This window comes from Cyprinus carpio, chromosome B13, assembly GCF_018340385.1.
Source record: "Cyprinus carpio isolate SPL01 chromosome B13, ASM1834038v1, whole genome shotgun sequence".
Lineage (NCBI taxonomy): Eukaryota > Metazoa > Chordata > Actinopteri > Cypriniformes > Cyprinidae > Cyprinus > Cyprinus carpio.
This window is the reverse complement of record NC_056609.1, coordinates 15,049,562-15,066,582: the sequence shown is the minus strand read 5'-3', so window position 1 is coordinate 15,066,582 and position 17,021 is coordinate 15,049,562. Positions and strand designations below refer to the sequence as shown.

The following is a 17,021-nucleotide window of genomic DNA, read 5'->3' as shown; positions in this document are numbered from 1 at the left end:
CCATTGTGAATCGGGCGAATCGGAAAAGGTGATCGTTAACACTGGCTGGTTATGTACTTGCTCAAATATTGATTTCGGATAATTCTTTTCGGATAATTTTTTACAAAAAAAGTTACGTACTGCAGCTTTAGTTAAATTTTTTTACCTGCTAAGTAGAATCACACTTTTAAAATTAGATGTCCTTGTATTTTCAAATGGGGGCTGAAATTTTTCTTCTACATCATAAATTAAATTTAAGTATGATTAAAAGTAAGTAGGCAGTGTATCAAGCTATAGAACAAGTTATTGTGTCTTTTAACAAATGCATTTTTAAATACAATGAGCAGCTCTGAGGAGCTAAAAGGGGGAAAACCATTATGGGGGAAGCCTATAATGACTATGAATATATTTGTCTCAATTAAATAGTTGAAACGAGCCTGTAAAAGCTGAACAGTAAAAGCACCAGCAGCAGTGCATTCGATGCATGCCATGGGCCAATTTTTTTCTAATTCATTCCTGCTGGAAAGGTAGCCAGTAGAGCTGTGGGTGCTTTTATGGGAAAGTAATTACGTCCCCACCTCCAGTCATTATGTTTCTGGGTTTCCATAGAGGTCACTCTTTCCTCTAGCTTGTTATATTGTGCCTTTCTTTTAAATGATATGCTTTGGGGTACAGCTCAAGCTTTGATTAATTCTGAGGTCCACTTACTTGTTCCGACAGTAGAGAGCCATGCAGAGGGTGCCTAGAAAGCTGATCCCCATGGCAATACATGTGATAGACATCACTTGTCTTTTGTACACCTCCTTGCTCTCTGTTGGGACGAAACAAACAAGGAAGAAAAACATGAGCATAACATTTACTGCTATACAAAAACAAGTATGTAGCACATATGAAGATGCATCTACAGAGAAACAACGATAATGAATGCAGCACATCACTAAATATTTGTTGCTGTAATAGAGGTGGCCTGGAATAAGAGAATAAAACATGGCTGGCTGCACTAGTGGGAGCTTGATTTTCCAAAATGCTAGTTTGCAATGTGGCAAAACCCACTATGTTACTGTCAGGGAGTCATGAAACTGAATTGCTGAAAAGAGGCGAGTAATAGATGTTATATATTTATTTATTTTGTGGGGATGGATGGCACAGGACAAGTGTTCAAACCTAAATGGACACTATTAAGTGTGAAAAATAGCAGCTGTCATTTCTCATATGAAAGAGTAAATCACGCTTGTCTTCACAACTGTTAATAGGCAATCAATCAGATTATACTCAGACACAACACACTCTACAAGAGCTGCCACTAATTTCACACTGAATACACTGAAGTATAATGAATGCGTCAGCTACATGACTAGTAATAAAGCAATTGTGAGCTTTACAAGGTCAGGCTCAAAGCAGTTAACCTTGCAGGTGAAATTAACATGGTAAAGTCATCATGGCTACCCAAAGTAATATCATACTCCCTTGAGTGTATTTTAGTAACCTCCACCGAGAGTTATTTCATATGTAAGTAATAGGCATAGAGCTTTGAAAGGGTAAGGAACAAAATCTCAAGATTGTGTTTTAATAATGTTGTATTATTTTAAATCAGGAATAAAATCTGACAAAAAAGTGACATAAAAAAAAATCAAGGCTAGAGTTAACTCGAAAACTAGCATTATTATAACTATTACAGTATATAATTGCTATTATATGTATTTATATTTTGAATTGGTGTATACTATGTTTTTAGTTTTAATTACATTTTTTATGATTTTCTCGTTTTTATTATTTTATTTATTATTTCTCGCTTTATCCTACATATTGAGTTTACTCATTCATATTTCCATGGGTGGTACTTCTCCTCCCCCTTATAGTGTCGCTGGTAATATAGAGACAATAGATTATCCAACTGATCGGAGCTTCATATAAATCCACTACCTTGCAGAAAAGATCAATAAATGAAAGTGCAAAACCTTGTGCAACCAATCAAGCATTGCTCTGTTTTCATTATTTATATATTCATTGTCATGCTTTACAAATTCACTTATTATTCCTATGCCATTATATGTCCATCACATAGTTAAAGTGAATGGAAACCCTGGGATACAAAAAGGAGAGATAAGAGGAGGTGGGATGTATTAGCGCATCCTCTTTTTACATTCTGTGCCCTCTCCTACACATTACCTCATCCTCTTCCACATATCATTGATCCTCTCAAAGACAAGAGAGTGATGGGCAAGAAAAGTGGGGTGTTATGTTAATGAATCCATTTTTTTTTTTTATTAATGCCCATACTTTTACACATATCAATGCTCTCGAAATATCCAAGTCTAGCATTTCTCTTTACAATGAAAAGGAACATTTTATTTCTACATCGAATTGAAAACTCTGTTGCACAGAAAACCCAATTAAAGAGACTGTTTGCTTTTACATTTATGCAGTACATTTGATTAGTTTTATAAATACAAATCCAGCTAGAGCCACTTTTGTTTGTCAAGTATTATTATTTTGATGATTATTATTATTAGGATGCCCATATAAAACACTGGAGTGTCAGCTTCATTACTGATAGATGAAAAAAGTTTTCCGCATTCTACAATTTTTATAAAAGCAAATCAATGATCTTAAGTATCTAATTAGGACAATTCCACTTATAATTGGGGAGCAACAGGTAATTTATCTCAATTACATGGTAACTAGTGCAGGGCTATGAGAAACTCCAGCGTGAATAATCGTAAGGCGCCCACAGACAGAAAATGTAACCAAGACTACAAGAAGTGCATCCTACCAATGACACCCACTGCACTCGGGATACTTCACTGCTCAGCAGCACATCACTTTGCTTCAGACATTTTCTCAGGATTCATATATATATATATATATATATATATATATATATATATATATATATATAGTGAAATTAATAGTTTTATTCAACAAGGATGCGTTAATCTAATCAGAAGTGACAGTATATTTTAGTATTTAAAATGCTAAAAAAAAAAACAATTCAAATAAATGTTGTTAAAAAAAGTATTGCAGTAATATTAAGAATTCCAGTTCTAACAAAAAATTATGAAGCAGTTTTCATCTTTTCAACACTGATAATAAGAAGTGTTTGAGCACCAAATACACATATTAGAATGATTTCTGAAGGACAATGTGATACTGAAGACTGGAGTAATAGATGCTGAAAATCCAGCTTTGCATCACAAGAAAAAAAAAAAAAAGATTAAAATCTATTAAATAGAAACATTATTTTACATTTTAATATTTCACAATATCACTATCTTTGATCAAATCAATGCAGTACTGTTAAGCAAAAACAATAAATAAATAATAAATAAACGTTTAATGGTATTACAGAGTGCATTATAAATACACTTTGTTTATAAAGAGACACTCCTAAATAAATAGATAAATAAATAGTCACTATATGAGTACTTTTTCAAACAATACAGATTTTGCTCCATTGCCCTGACAGTTCTGTCTAGACATTTCTTTTTTGACATGTAATACGCACCACTGGGTGACAGCAATTCAGTTGAATCTGTTTGCTGGTTTTCTATTTATCTTTACACATCAGTACATAGAGCTGATAGTTTTTTGTATTTTTTATTTTTATTTTTTGTTTTGTTTTGTTTTTGGTGTCTGACCTGTCACGTCTGAAAGTAAACAGAAGGATGGTATTTTTCAGAAGTCACACTTGTGAATTAATCAAGTGTAAGTGTGTAAGTGTGACCTGAGTGTGCACTTTTTAGCAGAGGTACCAGGCATGTTCTGAGCTAGCCATGCTTGCCTAATAACCATGCATGCCTAATAACCATGCATGATTAAGACACCTACCATTTTAGTGGTGCTGCAGGCATCTCAAAGACGCACCAAATCTTTTGACCCCTTCATGTACACACACAACTTCAACACTTAAGATTTCTATACCCTTCACAGAGAATACAGGATTTTCCCCACCTAATTTATAACTAAAAAAACCATAAGCTGTAGGGGTTTACTATAAAAAAAGACCCATTCACAAAACATTGGGGTCATATTGGAGCAAAACCTTGTGTATTATTTATGAAACACCCACAATCCAGCATAGAATGTAAATCTCTAAATGTAAATTACCCAATTATTCTTTTCAGATTCTTTTCAGAGCAAACATTTATCCTTTCTATGCAAATGAGGCTTATTATAGAATGCACGCTATTTGCCTAGCATAATTAACATTGTATTTTAACTTTGTAACTTTTAAAAAATTTAATTTAGAAAATACATTTGTGTACATTTTCTTGCAATCATGGCAGCAGTAATTAAAAATATATATGGAGAAGATCTCTATAACTGATATATCCAATCATGAGTTACTGTAAGCATTTGGATTGCAGTTGTGTAGCAATGCTGTATAGTTCCAGCAAACTATGCCAGTGATAGTCAACCACAGCAAACAGGATATGCAAACAGCACCCAGCCATAATTTATTAGGTGTTTTTATGCTTTTTACTGATTTGAATAATTATTTTAGTGAAAAGAGTGTGAACAGCACATGCAAACCAGTGGTGATATTAACAGGCACAACTCATTCTTTGTAAATTGACACACAAGCAGTCAATCTGTAGAATATACATCTACATAACAAGACTAAACTGTAACATGGTTTCTTAAGTAAGCAGATAAGATACAATAAAGAGTCTATTCAACTCCGCAAAGGAAATTTTCACCCACTGAAACGGCATCTTACATTTGTTGATCTTGTTCATGTTTTTATACCTTGAAAATTAAATGAAAAAAGTGAATTTTACTGATTTATACTCATCACCAAGGTAACATTATCTAGATAAATAAATAAATTATACATAAATCAGTGTTGTGCATGACATGACATCATATGCCATAGCTTAAATTAAAATGAAAATTCTGTGCGTTTATTTATTTACTTTTTTTGTTTGTTTTAAAGAAAACTTTCTTTCTGGCAAGTATAGTCCACATTTTTTTCTAGGCAGGGCAAGTAAAAATCAGATGCTGAGCCATGTTGTATATTCATAAACTCACAGGTTCTAACCTCTTTCTAGTTGTGCAGCAATCATTTTATCTACCTAAAACTAGAAAAAAAATTAAATTTACATTCTTACACCGTGAGACATTTTGCCATTTTTTTTCTTTACTTTTACTTGTGTCATCTCCTATGTTCCCTATGTTCACTAAAGGGAAAGCCAGGCTCAGTACTGTATGTGGTCTTAAAACGCCTGCAAGAATCACACGACTCTCTTTCATCAAAGTAGTCCACTCTTTGCTGTTGCCGTTAAGAGGAAGTGACACTGACTTCACAGGAACCATTCTGAACTCTGAGTGCGTACATGGCAACTATCAAACCATCACATAGAAAATAAATGCTTAAAGTCTTGAACAAGCTATCACACTCACAGCTGTGTGAGATAAAGCAAGGCGTGAAAGCACATCTCAGCCTTCATAATGTTCTTTTTTGCAGACTGCAGAATCAAAACACTTATGCCCTGTCTCAAATCACACACTTCATGTGGTCTCACAGTTCATGTGAGACCACATGTCTACAAGGCAGTAGGGTGCCCCATTTGACGTTCAATAATTCAAAATTTGATAAATAGACAGAGACAGACAGACAGATAGACAGACAGACAGAGAGATAGATAGAAATAGATAGGTTTCATAAATGAAATGTGAGTTGCTGGGAAAAGGCCATGAAAAAAGTGTGTTGAGCTCATTGAAACCACCAGTACAGTCATTAACTTGATGAAATCAGGTAGGCTACTCTGACCGCTCTCAGCTTGTCTACGAGTGTGCTGACAAAAGTGAGTGCATCTATCTTGTCGAATTTGGCTGGACAAAAAGAAAAAAGGAAAAACGATCAAAATCCAGATATCAAAGTGAGTGAAGAACTGGCTCCTCTCAATCAGGAACCTTCTGGAAGAGGGGCACTACAGGGCTCAACAATGGAAATTGGAAATCAACGTGAACAAAATCCATCTGCCTGTTACCCTTCCTCGTTCATCGATCTACAGCTCTGGGAATCTTCCAAGCTCTATAATCAAAATACTGATAGACATTTCTCTTTCTAAGGCACAAGATGATGACACATTAAAGTCGTATGAAATGCCACTTAATAATGGGGTAAATTAAGAATCTGGAGTAATTAAATTAGATTATTTGATGCAAACACTAAAATGTGTATTTGTGCAAAAATAAATATGCATTATTGCATACGCCTACATGCACAATACATTTTATCAACCACAAAAATGTTACAGACACTGAGACTGGTACCTTTGAACCTGTGCCAACAATATGAATTCACCCTCACTGTCTCCTGTCACTGTCCTCTCAACATTTCAATGCTGTTTCCAAGGAGACCAAAGAGCATTGGAATTCTGCAGTGGAATGCAGGCAAGTGATTGAAGGAGAGGGAAGAGTAGTTTAAGAGCAAATGAAAGGCAGTGAGCTGACACCTATGATCTCAACCGTGTGCATTTATAATTTGCTCTCTTTTACTAATCTCTGACCACAAACTGCACAGGGTGGTTATTTGATACAAAACTAGTTTAATTACATATCCTTGCATCACACCGCTTCGGGTAAATAGCACAACAACTTCTAGTCCTGTCAAATATGAATGAAGCAACCTTGTGCTTCTCTACATATGTGAATGCATTCATGACGACTCTGGGGGTATCTTCATAAGAGTTGTTTGTTCTGAAGAGTCAAGAAGGGAAAACAACATTTTAGCCCACATACAGTGCACAGTCAAAAGAAATAACAGGAACGTTCACATTCAAACACATGCAATGAAAAGAAAAGCATAGCTGCACAAAGCAGATACGTTGCCGCCTCGGCACATATAAACTCTGTTAGCATGATTCATCACTCTGCCAATAAGAAAACGCTTTCTTTTTCTTACCCATGAACTCAATGCCCAAGTGATCCACTGCTCCAGCAAAGATAGAAGAGGGCAGCATTGAAGGAGGAGGGAGGGAGGAAAGAGAGGAGAGAGAAAAAGATGTTAGAGACACTCATTGTGTGCATTCTATTCTCATTGCATGCAAAGATATTGTGGGTTACTATTTATGTAAGAGAGTACTGTGATAGCTATTTGTGTGTACAACTTGTTCAGAAAACTCATGTTTTATTATGAAAAATAAAACCATGGCTGAAATCTTGAGCGAGTTTTCCTTTTACCATTTGCAGATAAAACAATATTATATATGACTTTCATTTGTAATTGTGGATCAATGTCTGCAGTTCATTTAAAAATATATGATATTTGTGAATGATTTCTGTGCTTTGGATCAGAATGCAGACCAGCAGGTACAGCAATGCTGCAAATTAAATCATTTTATTAATTTATATTTTATTTTATCTTTGCCACCCCACAACACCCCAACCCCACACCACACATACAAACAAACAAACAAACAAACAAACAAACATGTATTTAACAAGAAAATAAATAAATACTACTACTAATAATATATAGCATAATTGTAACATGGGAGGCAACAACGGAGTGGGGATCCAATAGCAGGCTTTATTAGAAGAGCATGGTCAAAACAGGCAGTGTCAAACATCAGCAAAAAAAAAAAAATCACATCCAAGGCAATGGCAAAAGAGTAATCCATGGAACAGGTGAAGGTAAAGTCAGGTAGCAAACAATCAGAGTCAAGGAAACGGTCCACGATCAAAACACTAAAGCAAGGCAAAACTAGGAAACTTGGAAAACAAGGAACTCACAAAACATTCAATCACCAGCAAAGACAAACGGTGCATTCCAAATGGGATGTATCGCCCTCCGTTGGGCATTTCGGAGTAAAAACAATCATAGCCGCCATACTGAAGGGTTGTTCCAAACCGAAGTGCTCAAAACTGGCCACTTTAAAGGGTCCTTTGGAATGAAGGATTTCGAAGGGTACAACTTATGAACATTTCAGGCTCCCATGATCCTTTGCGCAGATTCTTTGCATGATGATGGTGCCTCCGTGTGGGCACATGATGATGACACAGGGCACTTCAAGAAACAGTTGTTTGGTCCTCTACACCCTTGAAACCTTCAAAGCTCTCACTCAAACCTTCGAAAGTCTCCCTCAACCCTTCGAAGCTCTCACTCCGGAGGGTAAACCCTTTGAAGGGAATAGGGCATAGGTGCGAATGGAACGCAGGGTGCGAGTGTGTGTATTATTCTCATAGTCCTACTAATATGAGGCAGCTGTGAACTGATAATGAGAGCTGATTATGGGAAATGGAGTTCTGAGTGAACGGCAAGGTACAGAATGGAGTTTGTGATGATAATAAACAAATAAATACATGAATAAATAAATAAAATTCAAATAATTTCTTAATATCTTACAATAATGTTTTAGGCAAAGCCTCACTTTTTAAGAATATTTAGATATATTTTCTGTAAAAAAAAAATGCATACACTAAAAAAAACAAACAGATTTTTGTAGTAAGAGTCTGCTATTTAAAAAAGTATTCAGGATGCAAGTTGATATATTAAGTTGTGCAATCACTGATTTTATGATATTATTGCCTGTGCCCCAAGCATAGAGACTGAGCATATTCTAATATCTCTTGTAAATCAAGCCGCAGGAATACATCTTCATTCTGCCAGAGAATTCCCAGGAGCTCAGGAAATGGAAGCTGTGCTCCTTCAGGTATGCTCTGTCGCAGATTTAAGAGTGCATGACATTTATTTTTGCCTCTCTTTAATGCAGTGGAGTAAACAGTATGACGTCAGAATACAAGACTCTATCTCCTGAGGATCTGCGAATGTGTTGACAGCAGAAGGATAAGAACCTAAGCTCTTACACAAAGACAAATATAGATTCCATTTCTGTTCTTTGGTCAGACTCTAAGATCTTACTCCATTTCTTATTCATGAGAACATATCCATCTCCTTCTTCCTAAATGTGCCGTCAAATTGGGCTAATTTGACTTGGGGAGTTTGGACGATTGTAAAAGGCTCTATAAAAGATGTTGCTTCAAGTGTAAAGATTCAAAACCTCCCACCTGAATCTGAAATCTGACAGGAAAATGATGGCTTAGTTAAATTTGGAAGGGAATGGTAGTTGCAGTCAAGACTTACGTGTGTTTGGTGCCCTTGGGAGTCGGTGTTTAAAAATGCCAACAAACTAAACAAATTTCCCTCAGAATTTCCTCAAAAACAGTCAGCATCCACAACAGAAACAAACATAACCTGTAGGTGTGCAACTCTCTATAACATAACACCATGAGCAGTCCACAGTGAGATGCTCTTCCATCCATAACAAACACAGGGCTTTTTTGCATCATTGGCTCTGTGCCGACGATTCTGACCTATCCAGGAAGCGATATTGCTGGAGCGTATAGTAGTGGCTGTGCCTTGATGTCATAATGTGAGCAAAGACAGACTGTGAGGCAGGTGCAGACTGTAGGGTTTCAAGCCCATTTACTTCCCCTATTCAAACACACACATGCAGACTTTCTACCTGTCTGGAGCTGCTTGTTTAAAGCTATGAGCCTTTGGGGAGGTTTTCTCCTTCTAAACTGTCCTCAAAACAACCAAGGACTCAAGCACCCTAATTGCACACCTTCTGTTACTGGCTACTCAGAATAAATATCCAGCCACTTGACATGTTTTACCATAAGTGGCTCATATATTACAGCACCAATCGCTGATTTTACACACTGCTCAGCATCTCAGATGAGATCAGTTGTGTCCCTGAGACAGGAACGGAGACGGACAAGGCTACTGATGCTTCTCTTGTTGTCCTTGAAAAAACACTCATATTAAACTGCCTCAGCCACAGGATCACTGGAAATGTGCCTTAAATTGTGCTTACTGTCCCCTGAAGTTGACCTGGGACGAGGGCTAGCGATGAACCATAAATCTGACTGAATGAGACTGTCTCAGGTATTTATCTGTCCTACTGTGGAGGAAGTTTAAACACACTTTCTGGAACTCGGCAGTATCTGTCTCTCTATCAAGGAGAAGTGGGGTGATTGTACTCGCTTTTTCTAAATGTAATTGCACCCTATAGCCTTGTAATGCCTTGTAAATCCTGAGGATTAGTTCTATGCAACATAAGAATAAATACCGCCAGACTAATGCTGAGAATTATGACACAGTTTTTTTGGCTGGCAACCATTGTAGTTGTCTGCAGGTTTGTTTGCTTTGCCCTGACAGAGAGAAACCCTGTCTTAAACAGATTTACTCCGTGTGCATTCAAAATATTTTAAATTTACCACGAAATATTGTATTTGATTAATTATTTCTTAGCATCATGTAGATATGCAAAGAGTGTTTTTTTTAAGTTTTTAAAGTTGATGGCGTAATTAATACATTAATCACTATTTTATTAATTTAAAAAATGAGAATTTCTTTAAAAGTTGAAATGATTCTTGAACTACAGCAAAAGTACTATGATGCAAGAAAAACATCTTTTTGTAGTATGAACTCCATTAAGTTCATGGCCTGTAAACTTTGAATTGTGAACATCAAACTTATAACAAACAGTTGCACTCATATAGGTAAATTCAGTTCAATTTTGAGTACGACTATAGAATGTGTGATCAGTCCAAATTTAGAGACCAATCAGAACTTAGAGGTGAAACTATCTTATGTATTCTAAGAGCTAGAGAACTAAAAAGAAATACATCTAATTTCTAGTAAGTCCAATTTTAGATAGGGAGAACACGACCTCCAATTTAGGTCTGTAAGAGCTGATAAGGGGCATGGTTGAAGGGTCACAACATTCCCAATCACAAGATGATATCGCTTTATCTCGAGAAGGACACCTTTCAAGATCTTTGCTTTGCAATGGAGAACTTGACATCTCATCAAAAAAATAAAATCAGCCTTGGAGTTGGGGGATGGAAAAAGGGTGTCTTGTCACTATCCTCCTTACTCTCACTCATCAAGCAGAGATGTGTCCTTCAGAGTTCTTGAACCATGTCCTTGATTGTGTCCTTCTAAGTGTTCCCAGTCTCTCTCTCTCTCTCTCTCTCTCTCTCTCTCTCTCTCTCACACACACACACACACACAAACAAACACCCTCACTGAGTCTAAATCAACTATCGTAGGAAGGCGTTTCATTTCTTCCCTTTCATTTCTCTTTTATTTTGTCAGCAGACAGACACAGTTCCACTGACATCTCCCTGTCAGAAATAAGATGGATTCCATTTTTCCTGTGGATTCCATTTTGCCAGTCCCAGACAAATGTTATACGCTGTCACTTTCAGAACCTTAAAGATGTAACTTGAATATGACAATCAATAAATTATTTATGTTCAATAGTGTCTTCTCAGCTACTGCACTGATCATCCCCTACTGTCAGCAAAGACAGGTTCTTGAGTTGGCTATAAGGTTCTGTGAACAGCATTTTGGTTTCTGGGTTCTTTAAAGGGGTCATCGGATGCAAAATTCACTTTACATGTTGTTTGAACATAAATGTGTGTTGGAAGGGTGTGTACACATGCACCCTATAATGATAAAAATCCACCCAGTGTTTTTTTATTATTTTTTTTTTAATTTCTATTTTAAAATCCCCTTTATCAAATCAGGCTGTTCTTAGATTCCTGTCAGACTTAGTTCTGCACAGGCCCCTCCAGTGGCATCATGCCCATTCACACCCTCAGATTTTTGAGCCAAGTGGATTTTGAATGCAGCTTCCAAATGACAAATAAATAGCCTAATAATTATTTTTTATATTTGATATGATCACACCTGTGTGATTAGAACGTTCAGTGCGGCACATCATAAGCTGCTAAATTCAAATCTGCGTTTGCACTTTGGCTGGCGCTGATTCAGAGAAAGACGCGTTTTTAGAGTGATGCGCATTATAACCAATCACACACGATTGTGTTGAGCTTATGAAAGCAATGGCCAGTCAGAGGGACGTTCAGATGAGTCATCACTGAAATGCCGGTGTTTTGTTCAGTGCGCGCACTCGCTGACTGAATTCTGCTCTCTGGCGAATTACAACAAAGTGCAGATGTGAGTACGATGTAAGATATTAACTGTAAACTGCTTGAGTGATTATAATGGGAGTTTTTGAGACTGTAAATAGTTCTATGGCATCACACAGGAAGCAATCATTGACTGCATTGCAGTGGCTTGATGTAGTCTATACTGGAAGTGTCAAGGCTGCACATTATCAATACAGATCAATTACAACATTTGAGAATAACTTATATAAGAAAGTAGAAAAAAGACATATATATATATATATATATATATATATATATATATATATATATATATATATATATATATATATATATATGTGTATATGTATATATGTATATAATATATCTTATGTATATATATATATATATATATATATATATATATGTGTATATGTATATATATATATATATATATATATATATTATATATATATATATAATATATATATCGATATATATTTACATATGTTAGTAATGCTACAATTTCATTTACATATGGTTAAAAACAAAATATAATTAGAGTAAAAAAAACACTGACTTTGATGTTACCGTCAGAAGATAACACATACGTTAAATAGATATAGTAAATATATGGAATTAAATTCATACACATACACATTTCCATTCAGGATGGATGCATTAAATTGATCAAAGGTGACTTTAGAGACATTAATAATGTTACAGAAGATTTCCATTTCAAATAAATGCTATTCTTTTGAATTTTCTGTTAGTAAAAGAATCATGTATCACAGTTTCCACAAATTAAGCAGCAAAGCTATTTTCAACATTGTTAAAAAGAATAAATAATCAGGATGTTAGAATGATTTCTGAAGGATCATGTGATACTGATGACTAATAATGCTGAAAATGCATAGGATTTCACTTAAAGCTTTGAATTTCACTTAAAAATGATTAAAATAGAAAGCTGGTACATTTTAATTTTATTTCACAATGTTACTGTTTTTGGATGTATTTTTGATCAAATGTTGCCTTGGTGAGAATAAGAGACAACCAGGAAAAAATGAAGTGGTCAGCCAAAAAGAGAAAAGCAGCAACACTTCCTTTGCAGACAACACTACTTATTATAATGGGAGGGATTTAGTGTTTTTGCATCATGATGCACCACTTGCATCCAGCGGAGACACACTGTCAGCCTGTAAAATTCTTTTTTGTTTCCAATTGTAACCTTTAACACAGCATACAACTGCTCAATCTACTCAAACCTGAGAGTCGCCACATTTCATCATTTGGCTATTTGAAATCTAACATAAGAGAAAATTTACAGCTCTTGCACATAAGTTCCTACAATATAGAAGAATTCCAGATATAGACTTTAATATCTGAGTGGGCTGTTGCTGCTTTTATTATCTTCAGTATCACCTGTTCAACACAAATGCTCGCTGGCTCATTAAAAGTTTCTGCATCTGTGCTCAAAGAAAATGGGACTAGAGAAACATGTTGAGCAGAAGTTAAATACTGGCCATGCTGGTCTGAGCATATCAAACAACCCTCTCACCTCACAGGGGTCATGAACGAAGCTAACATGTCTGTACTAGCCTGTATCACACAGCAAAGAAACTGAAAATAGAAAGGCAATGATTTTTTTCTTCACTCTTTTCTAAACTCTTTTCAGATATTGATGCCAATTTTAGACATCCACACACAGTGAGAATACAATGAGAGGAATAAAAGATGCAAAGCACAAAGAAAAGACCGAATGAGATCATAGGATAAGAAAGGAAGATCTTCCTGTGAGTAAAATACAAAGCAGGAAAGCAGGAAGGAGGACAGCGAATTTTACTGAATTTCCTCTGATCTTCTGTTAGAAGTGCTTTTCTCCACTGACATTCTCTGGTGATGTGATGCTGAATGGAAGGTTTCCTCAGCCAGATGGCAGCAAACTCCCTGAGCTCCAACTAGAAGGTCCTGTAATGCACATTCTGCTCAGTGTGATGGGTGAATTAGACGGCTGATTAGATCTATGGGTTACACTTCATTGCTGAACTTATTTTGACATTTCCAGTATGCTAATCATTTTGCATTCAATAATGATAGTAATAACGATAATGTCGTAATATGATCATGAACTATTAAAATTTAAAACCAGTGAAAACTTAACTCAAAATGCTTCTTTGATGAAAAATTTAAACGTTTATAATAGAATGCTTACTCTCTCTCTCTCTCTCTCTCTCTCTCTCTATATATATATATATATATACCTTTAAAATAAAATGTTGCAATATGTACACTACCATTTTTAAAAGAAATGAACGCTTCTATTCAGCAAGGATACATTAAATTGATCAAATATACCAATAAAGACATTTATTGTATAATCTTATAACAGATGTACTATCAATTCATAAAAAATCTTAAAAAATCCACAAAAATATTAGATGGCTCAACTGATTTGAACATTTATAATAATAGTAAATGTTCCTTGAGAACCAAATCAGCATATCAGAATGATTTCTGAAGGACACTGAAGATTGGAGTAATAACTGTTGAAAATCCAGCTTTGCCACTTAAATAAATTACATTTTAAAGTATAATAAAACACAATATATTAAAACAAAGAAAAAAAAGATATCATTTGAAAATAGTTATTTTAACTTATAATAATATATTGCAATTTTATTATTTTTATTGTATTTTTAATCAAATAAATGCAGTCTTGGTGAGCATAAAAGACTTGAGAGAGATGTTTACTAAATGTTATCATTTAGTGAGTCAAGATAGTGAAAAGTGAGCTTCAAAAACAGCTGAGGCAGCTCTCTGTCTAGGTTAACTCCCAGTGCACCACAAGTCATGAATTATATCTCTGAATCTAAAAAAAAAAACACAAACCAGCCATTTCTAGGATTTGATTTAAGTATGATTTATGCAGTGGTTGTGTCAGAATCTAATCTTACCTTTGAGAAATACTACTCAATGAGGCTTAATGAGACCCCACTGAGTGACTGTTCATTGCTAGCTCAATGTTAACGCTTTACCTAGCTGCAGAACCTTTAAAACTAAACTAAACTAAACACATTTCTGCACTCCTGATCCAAAAAGAAAGATGTAAATGAACCCACGAGGGACCATAAACTCTCTACCCATAGAGAGCCTGAGGCTTCAAACGACCAGCTGAACCCCATTTACTCAGAGTCAATGGCTGGATGAATTTTGGATGCATATGTGCATGTGAGCTTTCACATGTGAGTGGGTGGCTTTGAGATGCCATGGCAGTAGAATCAGTTTAGATTCACATCTAAAGTAGAGAAAACCCCTGAGCAGTCTCAGAGTCATTCGGTTGTTCATCCCTGGAATACTCAACCAGAATGTTTTAGCCCAACATTAATTAGTTGTAGATTTAAAGATACACTAAAAGCTTAGGAAGCAATGCATAGATTAACATGAGATCAAATGTTGCAGGGCTAAGTGATTGTTCATGGTGAAGGATACTGTGCATAACACAAAGAAAATTCCAATATTACAACCACATCTGCTACATTTGCACTAAGACTAAATGTGATCAAATTAATTTCCAAACCTGATTTATAAGTGTTACAAATGTGCGTTCATCTATAAATGTCACATTCATGATAAATTGGGGGTTTCCTCATGAACATGACATGGTGTAAAGAAATTAAACAGACTTATCACCCTCTCCTGTTCGCTCCTTCTCTACGGAGTGGAGTATTAATGGAAAATGCAATTCAAAACTTCAAAAAGACCTAAAAACTCCAAAACAACAAAAAAAACAACTTTATGAGATCTGCCATTTGTCCAAAACAAGCAACATGATCGTTTTATGAGATCTGCCATTTTAAAGATGATCATCAACTACAATCACTCTCTAAAAGAAAATGGATAATAACAAAGCCTAATCAAATATCTCCACATCCCATAAAGCTGCTTCCTTCTCATAAATGTCGGAAATTTAATAGTCTTATTTGCTCATAATCTTGCAGCTTGTGCATAACAACATGTACTATTGTGCTGTAAGCTTTTTCAATACTCTTGTCCAAGCAAAAGATAAGTACTACATTATTATATTTGGGTTTGGCAACAGTACTGATTCAGAGATCGTTCTCATCTGGTCTTCAGGCATTTGGGACATGAAATCAGCTCTCATCACACCAAGAAAACCTGCTGGCAAAGGTACAGCTACAGTTTTACAATCAGAATAAATTAACAAATAAAAAACTGGAAGAAAAAAAAACCCACATGGTCTCTCTCCATACTCTCATTTCGCTGGATTTCCTTGCCCTTTTCTCTAATATAAACAATAATTACAAGTGAAAAAATATCAGAAATGGTCATGCTGGCCTGGCTGAGCGGTCACAGCTGGACAGAAAAAGTGTTTTGCCATCCTGCTTTACAAATCAGAGATTAAAGTAAGCTCCTGAAAGGCCAGCCACAATGTTCACCCAAAACCCCCATCTGCTTTCTCTGAGAATGCCACCGAATTTCACACACAGACTTTGTGGCTCCAAAAAAAGAGAGAGTGTGAGATATAGAGGATGACAGAGAGAGAGAGAGAGAGATGGTGAAAGACTTGGAGGTGAAATGGAGGTGTAAAAACTAACAAAAAAAGCTTTTTCACACCAGATGCAAACGTATTCTAGTGAAATATTTCTAAGGTTTTCTCAACCTTTTTAGGTCTATGACCCAATTTTTAAGTTCCAAGATACATACGACCCCCACAACCTCACCCATGTACAGCATTAAGCTACAGCCTCACAGACAGCAAATCAAGTTGTAAAATATAAGAAAACAGTTTGCCAGTTGTATAATTATTGACTCTGTAACTAACAAATAATTTGGGCATCACTTCATTGGCACTCATCCTGTCTAATGGGAGGATTGAGGGTTGTGTGTCGCACTCCAGCTTGTCAAAGTCCGACATGATAATTAAAAGCGTATTCATCTAATCTCCGCTGTTCTGTCCAACTTGGAACAATGCTTGGTCCTGCAATGTAATGTAATCAGGAGCACTGAATCCTGCTTTACACAAATAAGTTGCATCCACACACACACGCACACAGGTCTGTTTTTGTGAAAAGTGGGGACATCCCCTAGACATACTAGTTTTTATACGGTAC

At 35.7% G+C, this 17,021-nt stretch overlaps 1 protein-coding gene across 2 annotated transcripts in view; it reads right to left on the bottom strand.

Moving 5' to 3' along the window:
- Positions 1-17,021, bottom strand: part of LOC109058918 (pro-neuregulin-3, membrane-bound isoform) — a 282,581-nt gene that overhangs the window by 20,164 nt on the left and 245,396 nt on the right. Inside the window, exons 4-5 of one of the 2 annotated variants that reach the window (XM_042736737.1) lie at positions 6,890-6,916; positions 688-790 (exon numbers count right to left, since the gene is read on the bottom strand). In XM_042736737.1, coding sequence (XP_042592671.1) covers positions 688-790; positions 6,890-6,916 — 130 coding nt within the window. The remainder of the gene's footprint in view (positions 1-687; positions 791-6,889; positions 6,917-17,021) is intronic. The other variant, XM_042736738.1, reaches the window with a different exon arrangement.